This window comes from Cottoperca gobio, chromosome 4 (assembly GCF_900634415.1).
Source record: "Cottoperca gobio chromosome 4, fCotGob3.1, whole genome shotgun sequence".
Classification (NCBI taxonomy): Eukaryota; Metazoa; Chordata; class Actinopteri; order Perciformes; family Bovichtidae; genus Cottoperca; species Cottoperca gobio.
The window spans coordinates 26,432,082-26,452,514 of record NC_041358.1 but is presented as its reverse complement, the minus strand read 5'-3'; the positions used below and the strand labels follow the sequence as shown (position 1 = coordinate 26,452,514).

Sequence of the window (20,433 nt, the reverse complement as noted above, 5' to 3'; positions counted from 1 at the left end):
CGGAAATGTGTCCTTTGCTTAATTTTCATCTTAGGTTTTCCATAGAAGCATCGGTGAACATGTCAAATAATTGTTCTATTATTGGGTGCATGCAGAGCTGAAATGTGTAATATACAATTTAATTATTTTTGTGAAATCGTTTAATAATTCGTATCTTGTCCTCCTTTTGAAGGAGGGCGGAGCTAAATAGGCGCATGCGCAGTATACAAAAAAAACGCCCCTCCTTCTCTACTACGGGGGAGAGGGGTCTCTGTCCCACACTGTGCAGCCCCCCAGCAAACAGCCGGGGTTTAAACCGGACAGGTTAACGGTGTTTCAGTCCTCTCCCGGCCGCCTCGGACCTGCCTCTACAGAGATGTTGGTGCGGTGGTTGCTGCCGGTGCTCTGTGCTCTGTCCGCAGAGGCCGACTTCTTCCACTTCGACAGAATTTCCAATGTTTCCAGCTACTATTTTAATTATATTTATTGCAATATATGGGAGGGGGATTGTCAGCCCAACCAAGACGATGCTGCACAGCAAGGTGAGGGGAATATGTTTCTGCAACGAAAGCTATCCTATCACGAGCTAGTATGTAATGCCTGTGAAATGCATCCGGTGTACATTACTTATTACTGACTGCTTCTCTTTGCTGTTGATGTGAGCAGTTCCTTCCAGGGACCCTTGGGCAGGTTTTCCTCAGGACTACATCAGCCTGCTGAATCAGTGGTACTGTAGCCTGGGCCAGTGCTGTGAATCTGGAGACTGCAGGATGACCAACAACATCTCAGGTATCTCCCTCCAGCATGGTTGTTATTGTCTGCTTATGTCTGCCTGTGCATGTGAGCCAGCATAAATACTATCTTATATGTTCTTTTAATCAACGACTGTTGTGCACAATATGTACCTTATCAGATTTCATAAAGAGAATTGGACTTCATGCCTCTTAACAAGGGCTGGGCGATAATTAAATATGATAATGTATCCTATTTAAATGTAATTATTGTGATATATATATTGAGATATTGGGATATACATACTAACTCAAACTCTGTTGAATCAAACTAATGTCTTAATCTGATTATTCCACATCTTTGTGCGTGCATGTAAACAGAATCAGTGTATTGCTGGAAATAATACTTATTTATTTTTCCTTTATAATTTTACTTGAAACTGTTTTGCACTTAGGTTCTTAATTATATGAAAATAAAAAAATAGGCTAAATAGGCAAAAATAATAGGCAAAAATAGGCTTTACAATGTGGTTCTTTCATAGAGATGATTTATTCTTTGAACTACCAGAAAAGGTCATTATATATTATCGTGATATGAAATGATCTATGTCGTGATAGAAGATTTTGGCCGTATGTCCCAGCTTGTTTTATTGTAGTTATAGATTTACATGCTTAATAGAGACTTATAAAATACAGCCCTGTTTTGTTTCCCTTCCCTTCCCATTTATGCCTTTTTTAATTAATTTGTTTTTTAAGCTGTGTAAAATGGGGTAAGCGGGGGATTGTAATATAAAGATAGTAGTGCTGGCATTTAGCAGCACGGCAGATTAGCAAGTGTCAGTTATGAGAAACTTTGATTGAATTTTGTGATTTGATTCTATTGTTTGGCAGACACTAGCTTTACAGATCTACGACTTTTAGTTTTATTAGACTCGGGGTGTTTTGCTCTTGATGGCGGCCTGTTGTAGCTCCACCCACAAGAGGTCAGCACGTTTAGTTCTAGCTGTTAATCAGCTGCATAGTTAAATACTTCGCCCTGGATGCCCTTTAACATTGGAGAGAAGACGTTGAATATTGTCACTAAATAGCCTAGTGGTCTGGCATTCCAAACCAGAAGGTCGTGAGTTCAATACCAGGGCCGCCACCCTGAGCAAGGTACTTAACCCCAGTTGCTCCAGGGAGACTGTCAGGGAGTTCACTGTCTGGATAAGAGCGTCTGCTAAATGACCTGTAATGTAAATATTGTCTAACGGGTCAAGTCTGCTTGACTGTAGTAGCATACTATGTTATACTGAGAAGGACTGAGATACATTGACACACCTCTGAGTATACCACTGGTGGACAGTAACTACATTTACAAATATCGTACCATTTGGAGGTACTTGTACTTGAATGCAGGACTTTTGCTTGTATCAGAGTATTTCTAAACTGTCTACTTTTCTGCATAAATATAAAATCCCTGCATCATCCCCGGTTCTGCCATTTTTAAGCATGCATCCTCTCCTGCACACATGTACAGGTCTGGCGAGGGACCTTCAGACGAAGCTCCACGGGCAGCACCTGGCTCAGTCTGTGGTTCTGAAAGCCATCCAGGGTTTTATCAACAACCCCGAGTCCAATAAGCCGCTGACGCTCTCCTTCCACGGCTGGTCCGGCACCGGCAAGAACTTTGTGGCCCGGGTCATCGCAGATAACCTGTATCGTGACGGCATGAAGAGCGAGTGTGTCCGACTGTTCATTGCCCCGTTCCACTTCCCACACGCCAGACTGGTGGACACGTACAAGGTGAGACGTGCAGAGGGGTAGTCGGCACAGAGTTGGACGTCCTGTGCCAAAGAAACACGCTGGCAGTGATGTCTTGTGACCCGCTTGCTTAGTCAGATGTTTAATCTGTGTTGTAATTCAGCGTAGGAACGATAAGAATCACGGTTCAGACGGATAAAATTATTCAAACATTGATGTTCCTGCCAATGCTAACATGCTTGACTTTTTGGAACCTGGCGTTTGTCCATGTGTGCCGCAGGTGCCAACGTTGACCTTTCCTGGCACATTTTTACACAATCACTGCTTTAGATTTCCAAATGCTGTGGACACAGTGTTATTATACAAATGGATCCAGATTTAGCTGGGTATAGTACACAGGACAACCTTTCAACTCTGGTGCTATTAAACTCTGTGTGGACATTTCTGATACGGGTCTTGACAAAGGTCCTTTTAAATAAGATTTAGATGGTTAATGATAAAATACATTAAAACAAACTGCTGCAATGGACACACAAACACAAACACGGTTTAGGAAAAACACCAACAAATAATCATTTAATACACTTTTCAGTACAGTGCACAATAAAAACAAACATACATTATAGAACTCCCCAAGCCTCAACGACGGTGCGCGATCTACCCGCACTACCCTCGATCGACCTTTTGAGAAAATTATATCAAGTTAAGGTTATGCTTTCAAAGTCCTACAACGGGGGGGCCAGGTTTGAACACTCATTATGTTTGTTACAAATCCATTTAGTTGTGTGCTTGTTATCTGTTAAATACCGATATGAAGAACAAAGACACCCCTTCGTACTCAAAGGAGTAGTTCATTCAAAGATCAGCAGAAACTTTAGTTTGGTCTTCCTCTGTTTCCAGGGCCAGCTGCGAGAGGCGATCCGGGACATGGTGCTGCGCTGCCCTCAGACTCTGTTCATCTTCGACGAGGCGGAGAAGCTTCACCCCGGCCTCATCGACGCCATCAAACCCTACATGGATCACTATGACAACGTCGATGGCGTCAGCTACCGCAGAGCCATCTTCCTCTTCCTCAGGTTGGTTTGTATTCAGGCACGTCCTGCCTGCTGCACCTGCGCCTCTGGTGTCCTGCCAGCTGCTCTGTGATGAAGGATGCTCCGGCCCGTCTCTGTTAGTCCTCTTTATGGATTCTTCACGTTTTCAATTACTCATGTCCGACTTCTATAAGTGTCTCTCGTATTTAAAGACGTGATGAGTCGCGGAGGGATGTTCCACGACATGGCACCGGGGGGGGGGAAACTGAACTTCTGGTTACAACGTTCACTCGAGGCACTTTACATGAACGCACTCTGGTATTAAAGTTATGATGAGTGTTGATGTGTAATCTGAGAAGGCAAAGAGGCGCGCTTTACATATGATGCAGCTTCTGTTCTACTCTGAGCTGCACTGGAGTCCTTCTGAACGTATCATTGCCAACATGAGGTGCAACATAAATGAGCTTTTGGCGCCGTGTCACAATAACTGAGTCTCGCTATTTAGTGAGTCAATGTTTCTAAAAGCAAAGCAAGTTTAAATATTGCCAGCATTAATCTGTGATACTGTGATCACAGCCAACCAAAACATTTATTTCAATGTTTGTCTCTACAGTAATATAGGTGGAGCAACGATCAATGACGTAGCGCTGGACTTCTGGCACTCTGGTCAAAACCGAGAGGACATCGGTATGGAAGACCTGGAGCATCGGCTACGAGCGGAAACTATGGAGTCTCATGGTACGCGGCTTTATGTTTCTCAGCCGGTTGCCAGATGTTCAACTCTCTTCAGCAGACGTTTGATTGTTCGCTGCAGCTCTCATTTCACCCTGGGCAGGAAGTGAACTATTCATGTGTTACTGAGTGAGCTGCGAACCTGGTTTTACTTGTGTGGTGGGTGAGTGTGGACGTCTGTTCTAAAGGACCAAGATAACAAGCTGAAAGCTGCAGGACTGGAGTATTGACTCTTACTGGGATCAATGTTAGAAGCTAACTTAAGAGCCACCTTCACAAATACATATCCTGTTTACCCTCGCCCATACCTGCCTCGCATTAAGAATACAAATGTAATGTATTCTGGGTCATATTTTCTCCTCACACACTTAGTAGTGTTGTCTCACAAATCACCGATTCATTTAGTGTCACTTCATCCGAGGGAGCGTTGGCTAGCTAACAGGACGATGATGTCGTGATTAAAGTTGTGTTAAAGGAGACATAATATTAAAAAATACTCACTTTTTTTAATGCTTGTGCATACACATGTAAGTATCTCGAGTGCTATGTCTCATGCAGGCTCATTAGAATACCCCCCCTCCCCCCCTCCACCCATCTCCACCCACGTCTTGAGAGCTATGTTTGCAAAGGTGTGCCATATTTTGTCTTGCAAACCAATCAGAGCAGACTGGGCGTTTCAGACTACAGTAAATACAGGTATATTTAGAAAATAAAATGTGTTTTGAACATTAGAGCATGCAAACATGTTCTAGTAGAAACCCAAAATACAAGGATGAACCTGAAAATGAGTATAATATGTCCCCTTTAATGTTACGCTTTTGGCAACAGCTCCGAGCCCACTAGATGGCGCTATGACACCCACCAGTGGGCGGTTGAGAATAGTTGGTATAAGCATCCCTCTCATATTAAAGCATGTCTCCTAGCTTAATATAAAACATTGATGATTGGTTGAGATTACATTTTAAAGCGTTTTTTCTGCATGGTTCTCTTTCCCAGGTGGGTTTGCTCAGAGTGAGCTGATGTCTGGCCACTTGATCGACTTCTTTGTGCCGTTCCTGCCTCTGGAGTACCGCCATGTGAAGCTGTGTGCACGGGACGCCTATACAGCACGAGGCCTGGAGACGGATGAAGCTACGCTGGATGAGGTGGCCAAGGCGATGCTGTATGTGCCCAAAGAGGAGAGACTGTTCTCTGCCCAGGGATGCAAGTCCATACCCCAGCGGATCAACTTCTTTCTCCCCTAGAAGGAGAGACAGACAGACAGAGAGACCTGGAGGAGGAGTCCATCTGCTTACAGAGCCACAGAGGAGATGTGTCTGCTCTGCTCTACGTACTCTCCCCCCCACAGACACAACACGTGTCTGTCCAGGTCCCTCAGAGGACAGACAGCAGGGCTGATCCAGAGGGGAAAGCAGCGCGACCCACCCTGCAGACATGAGGAGAGCCAGACGGTCACCATGTGCAGTGTGGCTGCTCTTCTTCACCTGCCGGGTTTGAATCCTCACAGTAAGACGGAGAATTAGACGGTGTACGTGGTTATGAAGTGTGTGTCATACCTTTGTTGTCACTATTTATGTCTGTTCATCTTGTCTTAGTTGCACATTTTTTTTTTACGTTTAGGTAAGTTCATACTTCATGTGTTAGTATACGCATGTCGGACATCGATGCTGATATCAGCACTGAATATTTATTGACATCATTTGTGCCATATTTGAGCATTTTTACTGTCCCTGATTATTTTTGTGGAGTTGTTTTAATACACATTTGGTGGTAATGTATTAGTAAATATTAAATGGCACTGTAGTGTGAACAGTATGGAGTGTGTAACGGCTAACGTACATGGTGCTGTGATGAATATGTGACTTGAAGTTGTTACTAAGAGTACATGTGTCATTTGAAAGTGATCTTTTCTGTGTAAATATGTTGAACAACAATCGTTTTATTGTCAGTAATTTCGTTGTTTCATATGAAACCTCATACGTGTCTTTGAATCATCATCACATCATAACATATTGCTGTTGATTTGGAGCATAGTTAACAAATATATTTGTATTCGATGACTTGCTTTATGTCCATCATTCATGCGTTCACGGATTTTCTTCTCTAAAGTTAATGATCACAAGAAGAATGAGAAAAGAAATGTCAGAAATGGTTTTAAGAAAATAAACATCCACAGTAAACCAACAAAAGTTGTTTTTATTTAATGCAATAATTTGATGTGTTCATTTGTCAAATAAACTTTAAAGCAATCTCAATGAAGTATTCATTGTTTCTCATCCCATCCTACACAAACCGAGAGCTCAAAGGTTTAGTTGATTAACAGAACAATAACAAGCTACTTATTTTTGGATCAACGTTTTCAAATTGTAATATTTGTGTTGGCTCCGTGATAGTGAATAGATTACCTTTTAGGTTTTTAACAAGAAAATGTAGCTTGGAAGCCAATCGTGGTCCATTTTGTCAACAGGTTCCAGATTTGTGTCATCTTTTTTGGTCTTTGTCAAGATGGATTTCCCAATATATTGATTCTGAATTTTCTCCTTTCCTATGAAAATGTATTGTTTTGGCTGTTTTACTCTTCTACCAAAGCAAAAAACAATACATTAATCCTTTATCCTAAAAATAGCAACGCTATTAAAACCTTGAGCATATGTACACTGTTCTGTATAACATTGTTGTGATCTGACTTATGATTTCTGTCAGTGCTCTGATCCCCTGGCATAATCTGTTATGTCTTTTCTTTTATACGTTTACCATATCTGTTAGTAAAATATATTTTTAAATAGAATAGGTATAATGTGGAAATCTGGAGTGAAGTACAGTACAGTTTATTGAATTGTTTTTAAGAATAAAAAAATATACAAGTTGTTATTCAAAACATTGTATTTTATATGTCAACATATGTCTGGAGAGAATCTTTAAAAAAGAATGAATTTGTTTAGGACGGTAGTGTATGTCGACCTATTACATTTAGTCTGTCTTCAGATACATTTAAAAACGGTTAAATGACTGATTTTACATTGAATTATCCATGTTTATTGTGATTTTCCTGTATTCATATGATTCACCTACGTCGCATCATCACTCTTCCTTGGGCGTGTATCAAGCAAACGCGTGGTCGGCTCCCATTGGCTACAGCAATTATCCATCCAAATTTCCTCTCCTCCGATTGGCCGAGAGGAGTAGCGCTTCCTTATCGAGGTTCCGAGCCGGCGCCCAATCAGATTCAGACATCTGTTCTGAGCCGAGAGGAGAGCAGCGGCAGCACCTCAGCCTTTTTCACTGTAACATTACTGTATGAGAGAGTGGACCGACGAACACCGCCTGCTCTACGGTGTAGATACATTAAATAGACTTATTTGTCTTTACTGTAGGTGTTTCATTTGGTAGTGTGCTGCAGCTCTTCACAATGACCGCCCTGTCGCTGCTTTTGATAGCCGTGTCGGCCGCATCTGCACTGGCCGAGTCCTCTGTGTATTGGCGAGAGCAATTTGAAGATGGAGGTAAGGTCCCTTTCTAAATTATTTGATCTTTCTTCACTATTTAACTGTTTTGTGATTTGTGGAAACTGTAAATAATTAGATATAACAATATTGAGTCGGTGCATGAGTGGTGGCTATTCTTCATATTTGCTGGTTTGGATTTTTTTTTCTTCTTACATGACTACTCATAATTTCTGCTTAGTTTGAGATGCATATAGTGTACATGGGCACCATTCATCTTTTGACCCTCCTCTGCCCTCCCTTCCTGTCCGTCCTCTCTCCATTTTACCCCCCCCATCATCAAACCCGGCCTGTCTCCCCATCCCCCTCCCGCACATCTCTCCCCTGGTCATCCACTGTGACCCTTCTTTACCTAACTGTCTTATTCTTTCATCACCAGCCTCATAATGGCAAACCAGAGTGTAGCTAGTGATTTGTCACCTCTAGCATGTCCCTGCAGCACATTCCAACTGCACCTGCACCAATGCATCATCAGAGGTGGATTAGCAGCTTGGGAGTGTGCTGTGCATCTGAACCTGTACTTGTTTGTGCAGATGCCTGGAAGAGTCGCTGGGTGGAATCCAAGCACAAGTCAGACTACGGCGAGTTGGTCCTGACTGCAGGGAAGTTCTACGGAGATGCAGAGAAAGACAAAGGTGAGGGGGAAAGGTTAAATTAAATCCACCCACTGTGGATCAGTGCAAGATGGTCAACTCCCATATTGTTTTTAGAAGAAGGGTGTGTATCCTCTCGTGTATCCTGAGGAGGTTTAGTTGGTTTAGTCAGTATTTAACTGACCAGCTTGGGATTAATTTAAGTTTGGATTGTGTGTCTTTAAAGGACAATTTCTCCTAATACTTTACATGTAATGTGACAATATGGCACAATATGGAGACAATATATATCCTTTAACAGAAGTTACTTTGTGTTATTCAATAAAATTTTAGGGGTAACATCAAAATCTACAACTGCAACTCTTTCTCTCTGACCTGGAGATTTTTAAAACATTTTTTTAAGTTGCACTGGAGTTCAGAAGAGTCTGAACTAGAGTCTAAAGGCTCAAATGTCATTATTGTTTGAGATATTCTACCAAAATGAGATCACTCTGAATTCGGGGTGTAAGAAAATATCGATGCACTTGAACATTATGTTCTGAGATACTGTATCTATTCTCAAAAACACTATTGAGTTTAAATGATCAAAGTCAAAGCGTTTATTGCCATATGCACAGTATATGATATGATATTAAGAAATAAGTGCAATTAAATAAATGTTCAACAGTGCGTTATCGTCATAAATCAGCAGAGCGTGGCGTTAAAGGAGGATTATAAAAACTAGATAACTAAGAATACAAGAGAACTGAGCACGCAAAGACGTCTGCCCTCTTGCTAATAATTTACATGCACAGATTAACTCCGTCGATACTTTATTTAATTTGCAAATGAATTCCCTCTCTTCGTGCATGTTCCCTCTCAAAGTGGATCTTACAGGGACTTAATCTCACTGTTCGGATTGCATAAAAAGGTAGACTCTGTTTTACGCAGATCTTATCCATGTGGGGGTGTGTGACAGTTTTCCTAGAATTAGTTAAAAATAAATTGCTTGCTTACAGTATCGCAACGTTTTAAATCGTAACGCAAATGGAGGATTCGAACCAAATCAGGTTTTTACCGCCACACGTGTACACGGTGATATTTAGCACATGGCCAGATTCCTGCCGATACGCAGCCCTACTCTGAATGTAGGGCTTCTAGCATCGCCTCTGAAAATGGGCCCAAAGCCCAGTGAAATCACCATGTGTGCTGTCAGAGTGTCTCAGCATTGTTCATTATTCACTGTCTGTGGAGCCGCTCCAGGGTTTGTCTCTACATGACATCATCACAACAGGCTGTCTCGCTGCTGTACAACTTGAGAACAGACTTCACATTACATTTAGGATAATCTGAAGTGACACTTTAATAGAAACAACATGGATGAATTACATTACAGTAACCTTTTTCTTTCTTCGCCGCAGGTCTGCAGACGAGCCAGGACGCCCGCTTCTACGCCTCCTCAGCCCGTTTCGATGACTTTAGCAACCAGGGCGAGCCTCTCGTCATCCAGTTCTCTGTGAAACACGAGCAGAGCATCGACTGTGGTGGAGGCTACATTAAACTGTTCCCCTCCGGCGTCAACCAGGAGGAGATGCACGGAGACTCCGTCTACAACATCATGTTCGGTGAGTGTGGACCGTTTCAACTGTGGGACTCGTGTGTATTCTTACAGGGTTAAAGTACATCTGTATTTTACTTTCATGTTTTAGATCCTTCTTATCCCACACCTCCTTGCGTTTGCCTCGTTTCTACTATAAACACTTTTATTTATTTGTTTTCCTGTTCAGGTCCTGACATTTGTGGCCCTGGCACAAAGAAGGTTCACGTCATCTTCAACTACAAAGGCAAGAACCATCTGATCAACAAAGACATCAGATGCAAGGTGAGCTCTCAATAGATATTTCTGTCTTTACTTGGGGAAACGTTTGTTCTTGCTCCCGTGCATGAAGAACTTGGTCCTACAGCTCTTTCCAGGTCCAAACCAAACCAGCATGTTGGAAGTGTTTTACATGTAATCCCTGTGGAACACAGAATAACTGTGGACATGTCTTCTATTCCTTGCAGGATGACGAGTACTCCCACTTGTACACACTGATTGTCAACCCTGATAACACTTACGAGGTCAAGATCGACAATAAGAAGGTCGAGTCCGGTGTTCTGGAGGAGGACTGGGACCTTCTGCCTCCCAAAAAGGTTAAGGACCCTGAAGCCAAAAAGCCGGAGGACTGGGATGACAGCGAGCAGATTCCCGACCCTGAAGATCAGAAACCAGAGGTCAGTCTGCGCGAGCCGCTCTAGTAATGTGTTTTGTTCTGGGGCCATTTCTTTTTCTACGGATACTTTTATCTTTACTGCAGGTTATAAACGTCTTTTTAAAATGCAAAACAAAGTTAAATTCTCAGTTGCTCTGCTGGCGTCGTCCATGAGAAGCAGGTAACTACAAATCCATATTGTGCCTCCCTGTTTGAGTGAAGCCCGTACGTGTGTTTCGATGTGCCCTTTGTGAAGTCCTGTCTTCACCTGTGTGTCTTTTGTAGGACTGGGACAAGTCTGAGAACATCCCAGATCCTGACGCCAAGAAGCCCGATGACTGGGATGAAGAGATGGACGGAGAGTGGGAGCCGCCGATGGTCTCTAACCCTGATTACAAGGTAACGGCTAATAATATACAATATATAGTCAAAATAGGTTACTGTGTCTGAAATAACTCTTTTATTTGCTACCTTCTGTCTCGGTATACAATTTGTACCACAAATAATGTCCTCAAAGACGCCGACAGTGTAACGAAACATGTATTTTCCAGAGCGTACGCACTTCTGTCATAACATCCTACAGTACAATCCTCCACTATTGGATAGATATGAAAATCTGTCGGTGAAGAATGAGATTTTGGACACGCCCTGTTTCAACACAAGTAAATACTGAGTTGTAACTGCTAAAAAATATTTACTTTACTTGGAATATAATGATTTTTTTATGAAAACTATACATAAAGAACTTTGACTCATTAACTTTAACACGCAATCTGTCCAGCACGAGCTGTGCATTGTGCGTGTGTGACTCCTCTGACACTAACCACTCTGTCTGGGTGTCGACAGGGGGAGTGGAAGCCCAAAGAGATCAATAATCCTGCCTACAAGGGCAAGTGGACCCACCCCGAGATTGACAACCCGGAGTACACGGCCGATTCTGAGATCTATAAATACAACAGCATCGGCGTGATTGGACTGGACTTGTGGCAGGTAAGACTTAGTCACTGATTAATAAAGGGTGGATTTGCTGAAATGAGCAACAACAAACTAGAATATGATTTGTTCTATAATTATATCCATCCAGGGTTAAGAACATCTGTTTTATTTTGCTGTCTTAGAACTTGAGATGTTGAGGAGACGTGTTTGCATGAAGTACCTGACTTGTTGTTAATGTAGGTGAAGTCTGGCACCATCTTCGATAACTTCCTGATCACCAACGACCCAAACCTGGCAGAGGAAGTCGGCAACGACACATGGGGCAAAACTAAGGTGTGTGTCATTATTACAATATAAAATAATAATCCATTATGAACAGAGTAGATATTGCCATAAATATAATATATATTCATGGTAAGGTATAAATACATTGATTCAGATCAAAGTTAGAGAATCCATCGCATGTTAAAACATTACAAGTAGGAGTTGAATATATTTGTGTGTCTGTCGATAACGGTCGCATGAATTATCTATTTATAACGTTTGTTCTCTTCGTGTGCGTCCGTCCTCTCCAGGACGCCGAGAAGAAGATGAAGGAAAGCCAAGAGGAGGAGGAGAGAAAGAAACGTGAGGAAGATGACAAGCAGAGGAAAGACGAGGCGAAGGAGGAAGAGGAGGAAGAGGAGAAGGATGAGGAGGGAGACGAAGAAGAGGAGGAGGAGGAGGAAGAGGAGGAGGGAGATGAAGAAGAGCAGGAGGAGGAAGAAGAGGACGATGAAGGCACAGACTCTAAACTCAAGGATGAGTTATAAACTCCATGCAGGAACTGACTGTCTGTGTCAGCGAGACTGATGAGAAGATCCACCCTCATGTCACCCTGGGGGGGGGGGGGGGGGGGGGGGGGGTTCATTGTTTGTTTACAATTCAAGGGAGGTGAAAAAAGGGTAATTAATGTTCTGTTTCCATGTGCTACTACTACTACTATTATTATTATATTATTATTATTATCATAAAACGAGGACTAGTAATAGAAAAAATGAAGATGTCATAACGAATGTCAAGACAGGAAATCCAATCCATCAGTTTATACCCAAAATAAATATATAAATTGTCATTTGTGTTCTTCGAAAAATCTGTTTTTTATTTGATGAAGTAGTGACATGAAAAGTAATGTTTGGTCTGTGGATGATGCCATGAAGATGTTTTGTTTACCTCATGTGTTTTGTCTTTTAATAATCTGTCACATGTTTTTTTTCTTTCTTAACTCTTTTGCAGTCATGTCTCATCGGCCCCCCCCCCCCTCCTTTTTAAAGAAAGGATTTGTTATTGTTCGACATCATTACGCAGGTTACCTGCTCTTATTTAAACTTCCTGATTCAAACGAGGGTTCTTGAGATAAGATATTTAACAACCCGATGAAGAAGGCCGTCGACCATCGGACGGTAGCACGGGGTGCGTTCAGATGAAATCCCTTGCGTGGTTTTGTACTGTATAGTTAACACTTTTTGACTTCAATGCACATACTGTAGTCTTGTGTGTCTAAATAAAACTGTGCTGAAACTCGTGTTCATTGAGAGCGCTCCAGTAGCAGGTAAGCTTTCGTTCACTTTGGGTTTACTTGTAGTACACAAACGGTTTCTTTTGTTTCTGATTCGAATATCTCTGCACTGCTGTACCCCCCCAACGCTCTGTCCCAACACAGTCTGAGAGATGATCCTTTTGTAAAAGACACATTTTGTACTAATGGTAGTAATTGAAGTGGGAAGATTTTCATGTTGCTGTGAAAAAAACAAAACAAAGACGGGTGTTCTGTTCAATAAAATCAACCAGTAGAAAACGGCTTTTTATTTTGGATGCTGCCTTCATCACATGGATGAGTCGTGTGTAGTTTGTACTTGTTTTCTCTCTATGCTGCTTTATACCTCTTCTGTGACATTTCAAAGGGAAATGTACTTTTTACATTTATCTAACAGCTAAACTAGTTACTTTATATTATGACATTATTTATAGATTAAATACAACAGCACATGCAGTTAAAATAAGAGCCACCTAATAATATAATAAACATTGTGAAAATGGCATTTATGTAATATTTTGAATGCAGCTTTTACTTATGTAGTGTTTTTACATTAAAGGCAGGGCGATTAATATTTTACACTTTATTTTATAACTTAGAATCATTAAAATTAAATAAGACAACTGTTTTTGGCTTTTATATATTTATATTTATATATATATATATATATAGGTAGATAAGAGATAGATATATATATGATTATGTAGTATAGAGAGTTGATATGAGGATATAATGATTGATATAGTGAGAGAGATATGTATAATAGAGTTATAGACATGGAGAGGGGAGACAATTAGATGAATACTAAATCATTGATATATTTAGGAGTAGATAGAGATATAGAGAATATAGTGAGAGATAGAGAGAGAGATAGGTATTATATATATTTGTTATTATTATATATATTTATATATATATCTATATATTTATATATATTTTATATATATATATAGTTTATATATATATTATGTATAGATATGTATATATTTATAGTATATATATAGTGTATATATATATATATATATCTATAGTGTATATATATTATATATTTATATAGTGTATATATATGATCTATATTTCTATAGTCTATATATATTATATATATCTCCTCTCTCTCGATCTATCTCTCTCGATTCTCTATATATAGGTTATATATCTATCTCTATCTATCTATATATATATATATAGTGTATATAATATCTATATTATATAGTTTATATAGTCTATATATCTATATAGTATATATATAGTCTCTCTATAGATATCTCTCTCTATCTCTCCTATACTAGATATCTAGAGATATAGTATCTATATATAGTCTATGTAGATATAGATCGTAGATCTATATAGATATGTGGATGTATATCTATATATTGTATATGAGATCTATATAGATAGCTGTATATGTATATATATATCTGTATATAGATATATATCTATGTATTGTATATATATATATGTATCTGTAGATATCTCTATATCTAGATATATATATATATATGTATATATATATATGTATATGTATATATATATATATATATATGTATATGTATATATATATATATAGATATATATGTATATGTATATATATATATATATATATATATATGTATATATATATATATATATGTATATGTATATATATATATATATATGTATATGTATATATATATATGTATATATATATATATATATATAGTATATATATGTATATATATATATATATGTATATATATATATATATGTATATATATATTATATATATATATATAGTATATATATATAAAGATTAATGAGAAAACAATCATGAAATCAATCATTAGTTACTATCATGTTATCTCGTTCAGCCAAAACAAACCTGCCCTGAACTAATCATATATATATTATATAGATAAATCATAATATAAATCATAAATACAACACTCAGGGCCGGAGAGTTGATTTTTAGAAATACTGAGAACATGAGTCAAAGTCCCCCCCAGTGCACCCCCCCATCCATTTAGTTTAATTATTTGCATTTCTTTATATTAGAGAAGCAATTGATTAATCGTTAAGCGGAAAAGAGATAAAGATAGAGAGAGAGAGATAGATAGAGAAAGAGGAGAGAGAGATCGAGGGATATAGATATATATAAAGATATATATATAGAGAGAAAGATATATAGATATTTATAAGATATATATAGATTTATATGATATATATTTATATAGATAATATTATATATATATATATTTATATTATATATAGATAATTTATATATATATTTATATATATAGATATATAGATATTTATAATATATATTTATATATATTAGTGTATATATACAGTATATATATATTATATATAGTATATATATAGTGTATATATATATATAGTGTGTATATATATATATATAGTGTATATATATGTATATATATTATATAGTGTATATATATATAGTATATATCTTATATATATATAGTATATATATATCGTATATATATATATATTGTATATATATATATATATATATAGTGTTATATATATAGTATATATATAGTGTATATATATATAGTGTATATATATAGTATATATATATATAGTATATATATATATATATAGTATATATATATATAGTATATGTATATATATAGTATATGTATATATAGTATATATATATATATATATATGTATATGTATATATATATATGTATATGTATATATATATATGTATATATATATATATATATATATATATATATATATATATATATATATATATATATATATATATAGTATATATATATAAAGATTAATTGAGAAAACAATCATGAAATCAATCATTAGTTACTATCATGTTATCTCGTCAGCCAAAACAAACCTGCCTGAAATAATCATATATATATTATATAGATAAATCATAATATAAATCATAAATACAACAATCAGGTCCGGAGAGTTGATTTTTAGAAATACTGACAACATGAGTCAAAGTCCCCCCCAGTGCACCCCCCATCCATTTAGTTTAATTATTTGCATTTCTTTATATTATATGAAGCAATTTGATTAATCGTTAATCGTAAATATATAAATATAAATATATATATATATATATATATATATATAAATATATATATATATATATATATAAATATATATATATATATATATATATATATAAATATATATATATATATATATATATATATATTTATATTTATATATTTACAATTAACGATTACTCAAATTGCTTCATTTATATATATATATATATATATAAATATATATATATATATATATATATATATATTTATATATATATAAATATATATATATATATAAATATATATATATATATTTATATTTATATATTTACGATTAACGATTAATCAAATTGCTTAATTTATATATATATATATATATATATATATATATAAATATATATATATATATATATATATATAAATATATATATATATATATATATATATATATATATATATATATATTTATATTTATATTTATATATTTACGATTAACGATTAATCAAATTGCTTCATATAATATAAAGAAATGCAAATAATTAAACTAAATGGATGGGGGGGTGCACTTGGGGGGACTTTGACTCATGTTCTCAGTATTTCTAAAAATCAACTCTCCGGCCCTGATTGTTGTATTTATGATTTATATTATGATTTATCTATATAATATATATATGATTATTTCAGGCAGGTTTGTTTTGGCTGACGAGATAACATGATAGTAACTAATGATTGATTTCATGATTGTTTTCTCAATTAATCTTTTGATCTATAAAATGTCAGAAAATTTCGAAAAATATCCATCTACATTTCTTAAATGTCTCGTTTTGTCAGTGCAAAGAGAATCAGAGTAATATATAAAACAGAGAAAATACATATTTATACATATTTGAGAGGTTAAAAAAAGCTATTTCTGCCATTCTTTTTTATGAAAAATGACTAACGAGTAATCGCCTATCAAAATAGATTATGTTTCTAATCGCTGCAGCTCTACATTAGATTCTGCCACATTCTGTTGTGAAGCATTAAGAATTAATGAGAATGAAATGCTGAATTATTTATTACCAAGAAACCTATGAACACAACACTAATAAACACATTTAAAGTGACGCTTTTACATGATTGTTTGTGAAGGAACTCAGTTTTACAGAATATAAGGATCGTACAATTTTCCTTTAAATGAGTGATGAAGTGATTACAGGACAAGTGAAGACAAGTAGCCTACATGTATAAACAGACAAAAGAGAATATAAGTAAAACGAAGATACATCACAACAAAAATCGTATAAGCACATTTTTTTAATTCTAAGATATCCCTAATTAAAATTCTGATTTACTTATATTATTTATATATGATTAGTTTCAGGTTTATTGTTTGATTTGACAAACCGGATAACGACAGATGTTTGCATGAAGTCTGCAGTTGAATCCTGATCCCTGTCGTTGAGATCCAGCTCCAGGTTTTCCAGCGGCCTCTGTCTGTGTCTGGCAGCAGCGCAGCGTGAAAGCAGTGGGAAACAGAAACACTATGGCTGCCACTCTGTCTCTTGGCCAGGTAACACTGTCTTACAACTCAAATCTAACGACCGCAGACGGCTCATGTCCTCTGTCTCTTCTGCTCGGAGACATTTCAACAGTGTGTGTGAAACTAGGCAGGCAGAAACGCGAGCTTACCTCGACCCTCGTGCCTCTTTTTTTGGGAAGTTCAGTGCTGCTGTGACTGGGAAAAGTTTCTGCCTAAGCTCTTTGGGGACTGCGTAAGGGCGTAGCTAGCTAGCTAGCCTGCTAGCTAACCGCCAGTTAGTGTCCAGTGTTGTTTTAGAGCCGCTTTATCAAACTTGAGATTAGCCATGTAACGTTACTTGGCTTCGTTTCGGTTGGCCGTGTGTATATAATCATGTTTTATGCTGTCTCGTTTTGCTGCAGGCTAGTTAATGCTGGCCAAAGAGATGTTTAATACGGGATACTCATGTGTGGCTCTGTTGTGGCTTTACTGTCATATCTTTGCTAGTAGAGCCTCTGCTAACACTGTTTTCCGCTAGAAGATTACTCGTATTATACCTTATAGTTTACGTTGGGGGGTTTCTGTGTAGCCTGATATGTGGTTAAACTGGATAACAAACCTGTTTATTGCTAATATTAGAAGTAAACATGCTTCTCTGTCCGGGTTTAGTGTGTTTCCCTTTGACCTTTCTGTACTGGAACAACGTTAACTGTTAGCCTGCTAGCTGCTGCGGTTGTTTGTGTTGTCCATAATGTTAACAGAAAAACAGAAAATATTGTTTTGCAACCAGAAAGAGGAAGTGCACTTGAGTAGTCAGCACTGCTGTCACAAAATGTCAGTTCTGTCTGTTGCTTCTAGCCAATTTAAATGAAGCAATGTGTGTGGAAATATGTTTGTTTACACTGTAAATAAGTTATTTAGCAGGTAGTATCCAGGTCCAATAAGTAGCTTACAGTCCCATACTTGTTACCTGAGCCAGTGTTGCCTTTCACAACAGACTGTCTGTCACCAGCAGCTTTGACATTGTTATCTCTCACAGATGAGTTCAAAACCCTGAGCTGATATCTGTGTTGTAAGACTCCACTGACCTGTCAGGCAGTAATACTTGTTCTGTGTGTCAGCGCCTGAAAATCCTCACGCTGACCTTTGGTGTCACTAGTGACATTAATGTGTTTTTAATACCATGGGTGAATTAGGGAATTATAATTTCTTGAACAAACTAGACTGGCAGGTCAACAGTTTTGTATGGGTTAGCTGGAGGAATGATTGAGGGGTGTTTTCAGTGCTCATTTAAAGAGTCACCAGTACAATGACGACAGTGTTACAGACACCAACAGTTCCAGGCACACTATTGTGTGTCACAGAAAATAAGTTGCACTGGCCAGAGAAAGATGTGAGTGTGTGTGTGTGAGTGTGTGTGTGTGTGTGTGTGTGTGTGTGTGTGTGTGTGTGTGTGTGTGTGTGTGTGTGTGTGTGTGTGTGTGTGTGTGTGAGAACAGTTATCTGTAAATTGGCAGTTGACAACGCTAACAGATAATGCTGATCACAGGCTGTGGTTCTCTTGTGAGTCGTCTTCTGTGCCTGAGCTACGTGTGCAATTCTGTAACGATACTGACAGATCTTTGCGTTACTCTTGTTTTACATTATGGGATGGTTTTGCATGTGGATTTGATTCTCTGTGGGGGGACAAGACGGCGTTACCCTCTGATTGAATAGCCTCTCCTCTGTTGATTCACAGCTCAGACAATAGCTGTCCACTCCTTCGCTGCACCTGTCGATTTTTAAAAGCACAACAACCAATTGTCAGTCTCGGCTATACGGAGAAGGAAATGCTGATTCTGTTCCTGTTCTGCACAGCAGTGGACATATGAACACCGGAAAGGGGGATGTTTAGAGAGGATATGACAGAAGGCAAAAATGAGCCGTTGTCTATGGAGTGACGTCCTGTCTAAAGGTGACCATCAGTAGCCTCGGGAAGTGTAGCCTATATCCTGAAGTCTCTGCTTGCAATTCAGCAGAAACCTTCTACATCATTGTGACTCATGGATGTTTAATGTATGGCGTATGACACGTACAGTTCCTGCCAGGAGCAATGCCTGGAATGATCTCATTTCTAGTGCTGAGACGATTGGCTGATTGAAAACATCTATTTCAGACAACTTTGAGAATAATTGTTTAAGACATTTATCAAGCAAACATTTACTGGTTGAACGTATCTGTGTGTTTCGCAGTGTTGGAATCTTGTGACCTTTTTCTTGACTTTCTGGTGTTTTATAAATGAAACGGTTGGTTCGACAGATTCATTGAATAACGACATCTGTAGCATATAGGGCTGCAACTAACGATTACTTTCATTATCCATTAAACTGCACATTGTTTTCTCGATTTAATTGTTTAAACATTTGGTCTATAAAATGTCAGAAAATGAAATGCCATCCCAGTTTTTTAAAGTCCAAGGATATGTCTTTGTTACGTATTGTCTAAAACCCAAAAGATATGCGGTTTAATATTATAGAAATAAGAGAAAAGCAGGAAATCTCCACATTTGAGGTGTTTCTGACATTTTTGCATCAAAATTACTTTTTTAAACGATGAATTAATTAATTAAATAGTTGGGGATTATTTCTGTGAATCGATTCGTCGACTAATCGTTGAAGCTCTAATAACACACCGTCATGTTGAGAGTCGTCACCTCATGCTACCTGTAGGTTAGCCTTCCTAATCTGTATGTGTGCGTTCACGTTTCATGGTGAAAACACGTCTCATGAGATCTTATGAAGTGTTGCATATGTTCATTTTGTCTGAGCAGTGATCAAATCCACTGAGTTCATTCCTCCCCCGGCAGATGTTT

The 20,433-nt window shown here is 37.6% G+C and overlaps 3 protein-coding genes across 3 annotated transcripts in view; all 3 read left to right on the top strand.

Annotated features, from left to right (window-relative positions):
- The first annotated feature begins 249 nt into the window (after positions 1-249).
- On the top strand, positions 250-6,469 carry tor3a (torsin family 3, member A). Its single transcript, XM_029429716.1, has 6 exons — positions 250-521; positions 646-768; positions 2,230-2,495; positions 3,354-3,529; positions 4,101-4,225; positions 5,216-6,469. The coding sequence occupies exons 1-6, from the start codon at positions 356-358 to the stop codon at positions 5,461-5,463; spliced, it is 1,104 nt and encodes a 367-aa protein (XP_029285576.1). The 5' UTR covers positions 250-355; the 3' UTR covers positions 5,464-6,469.
- A 977-nt stretch (positions 6,470-7,446) lies between these two features.
- Positions 7,447-13,322, top strand: calr (calreticulin). Its single transcript, XM_029429715.1, has 9 exons — positions 7,447-7,722; positions 8,256-8,357; positions 9,716-9,919; positions 10,082-10,176; positions 10,359-10,568; positions 10,832-10,945; positions 11,393-11,536; positions 11,723-11,815; positions 12,058-13,322. The coding sequence occupies exons 1-9, from the start codon at positions 7,629-7,631 to the stop codon at positions 12,292-12,294; spliced, it is 1,293 nt and encodes a 430-aa protein (XP_029285575.1). The 5' UTR covers positions 7,447-7,628; the 3' UTR covers positions 12,295-13,322.
- A 4,182-nt stretch (positions 13,323-17,504) lies between these two features.
- eps15 (epidermal growth factor receptor pathway substrate 15) overlaps positions 17,505-20,433 on the top strand; it is a 28,313-nt gene continuing 25,384 nt past the window's right edge. The window contains exon 1 of the mRNA XM_029429210.1: positions 17,505-17,633. Coding sequence (XP_029285070.1) covers positions 17,607-17,633 — 27 coding nt within the window. The 5' untranslated portion in view covers positions 17,505-17,606. The remainder of the gene's footprint in view (positions 17,634-20,433) is intronic.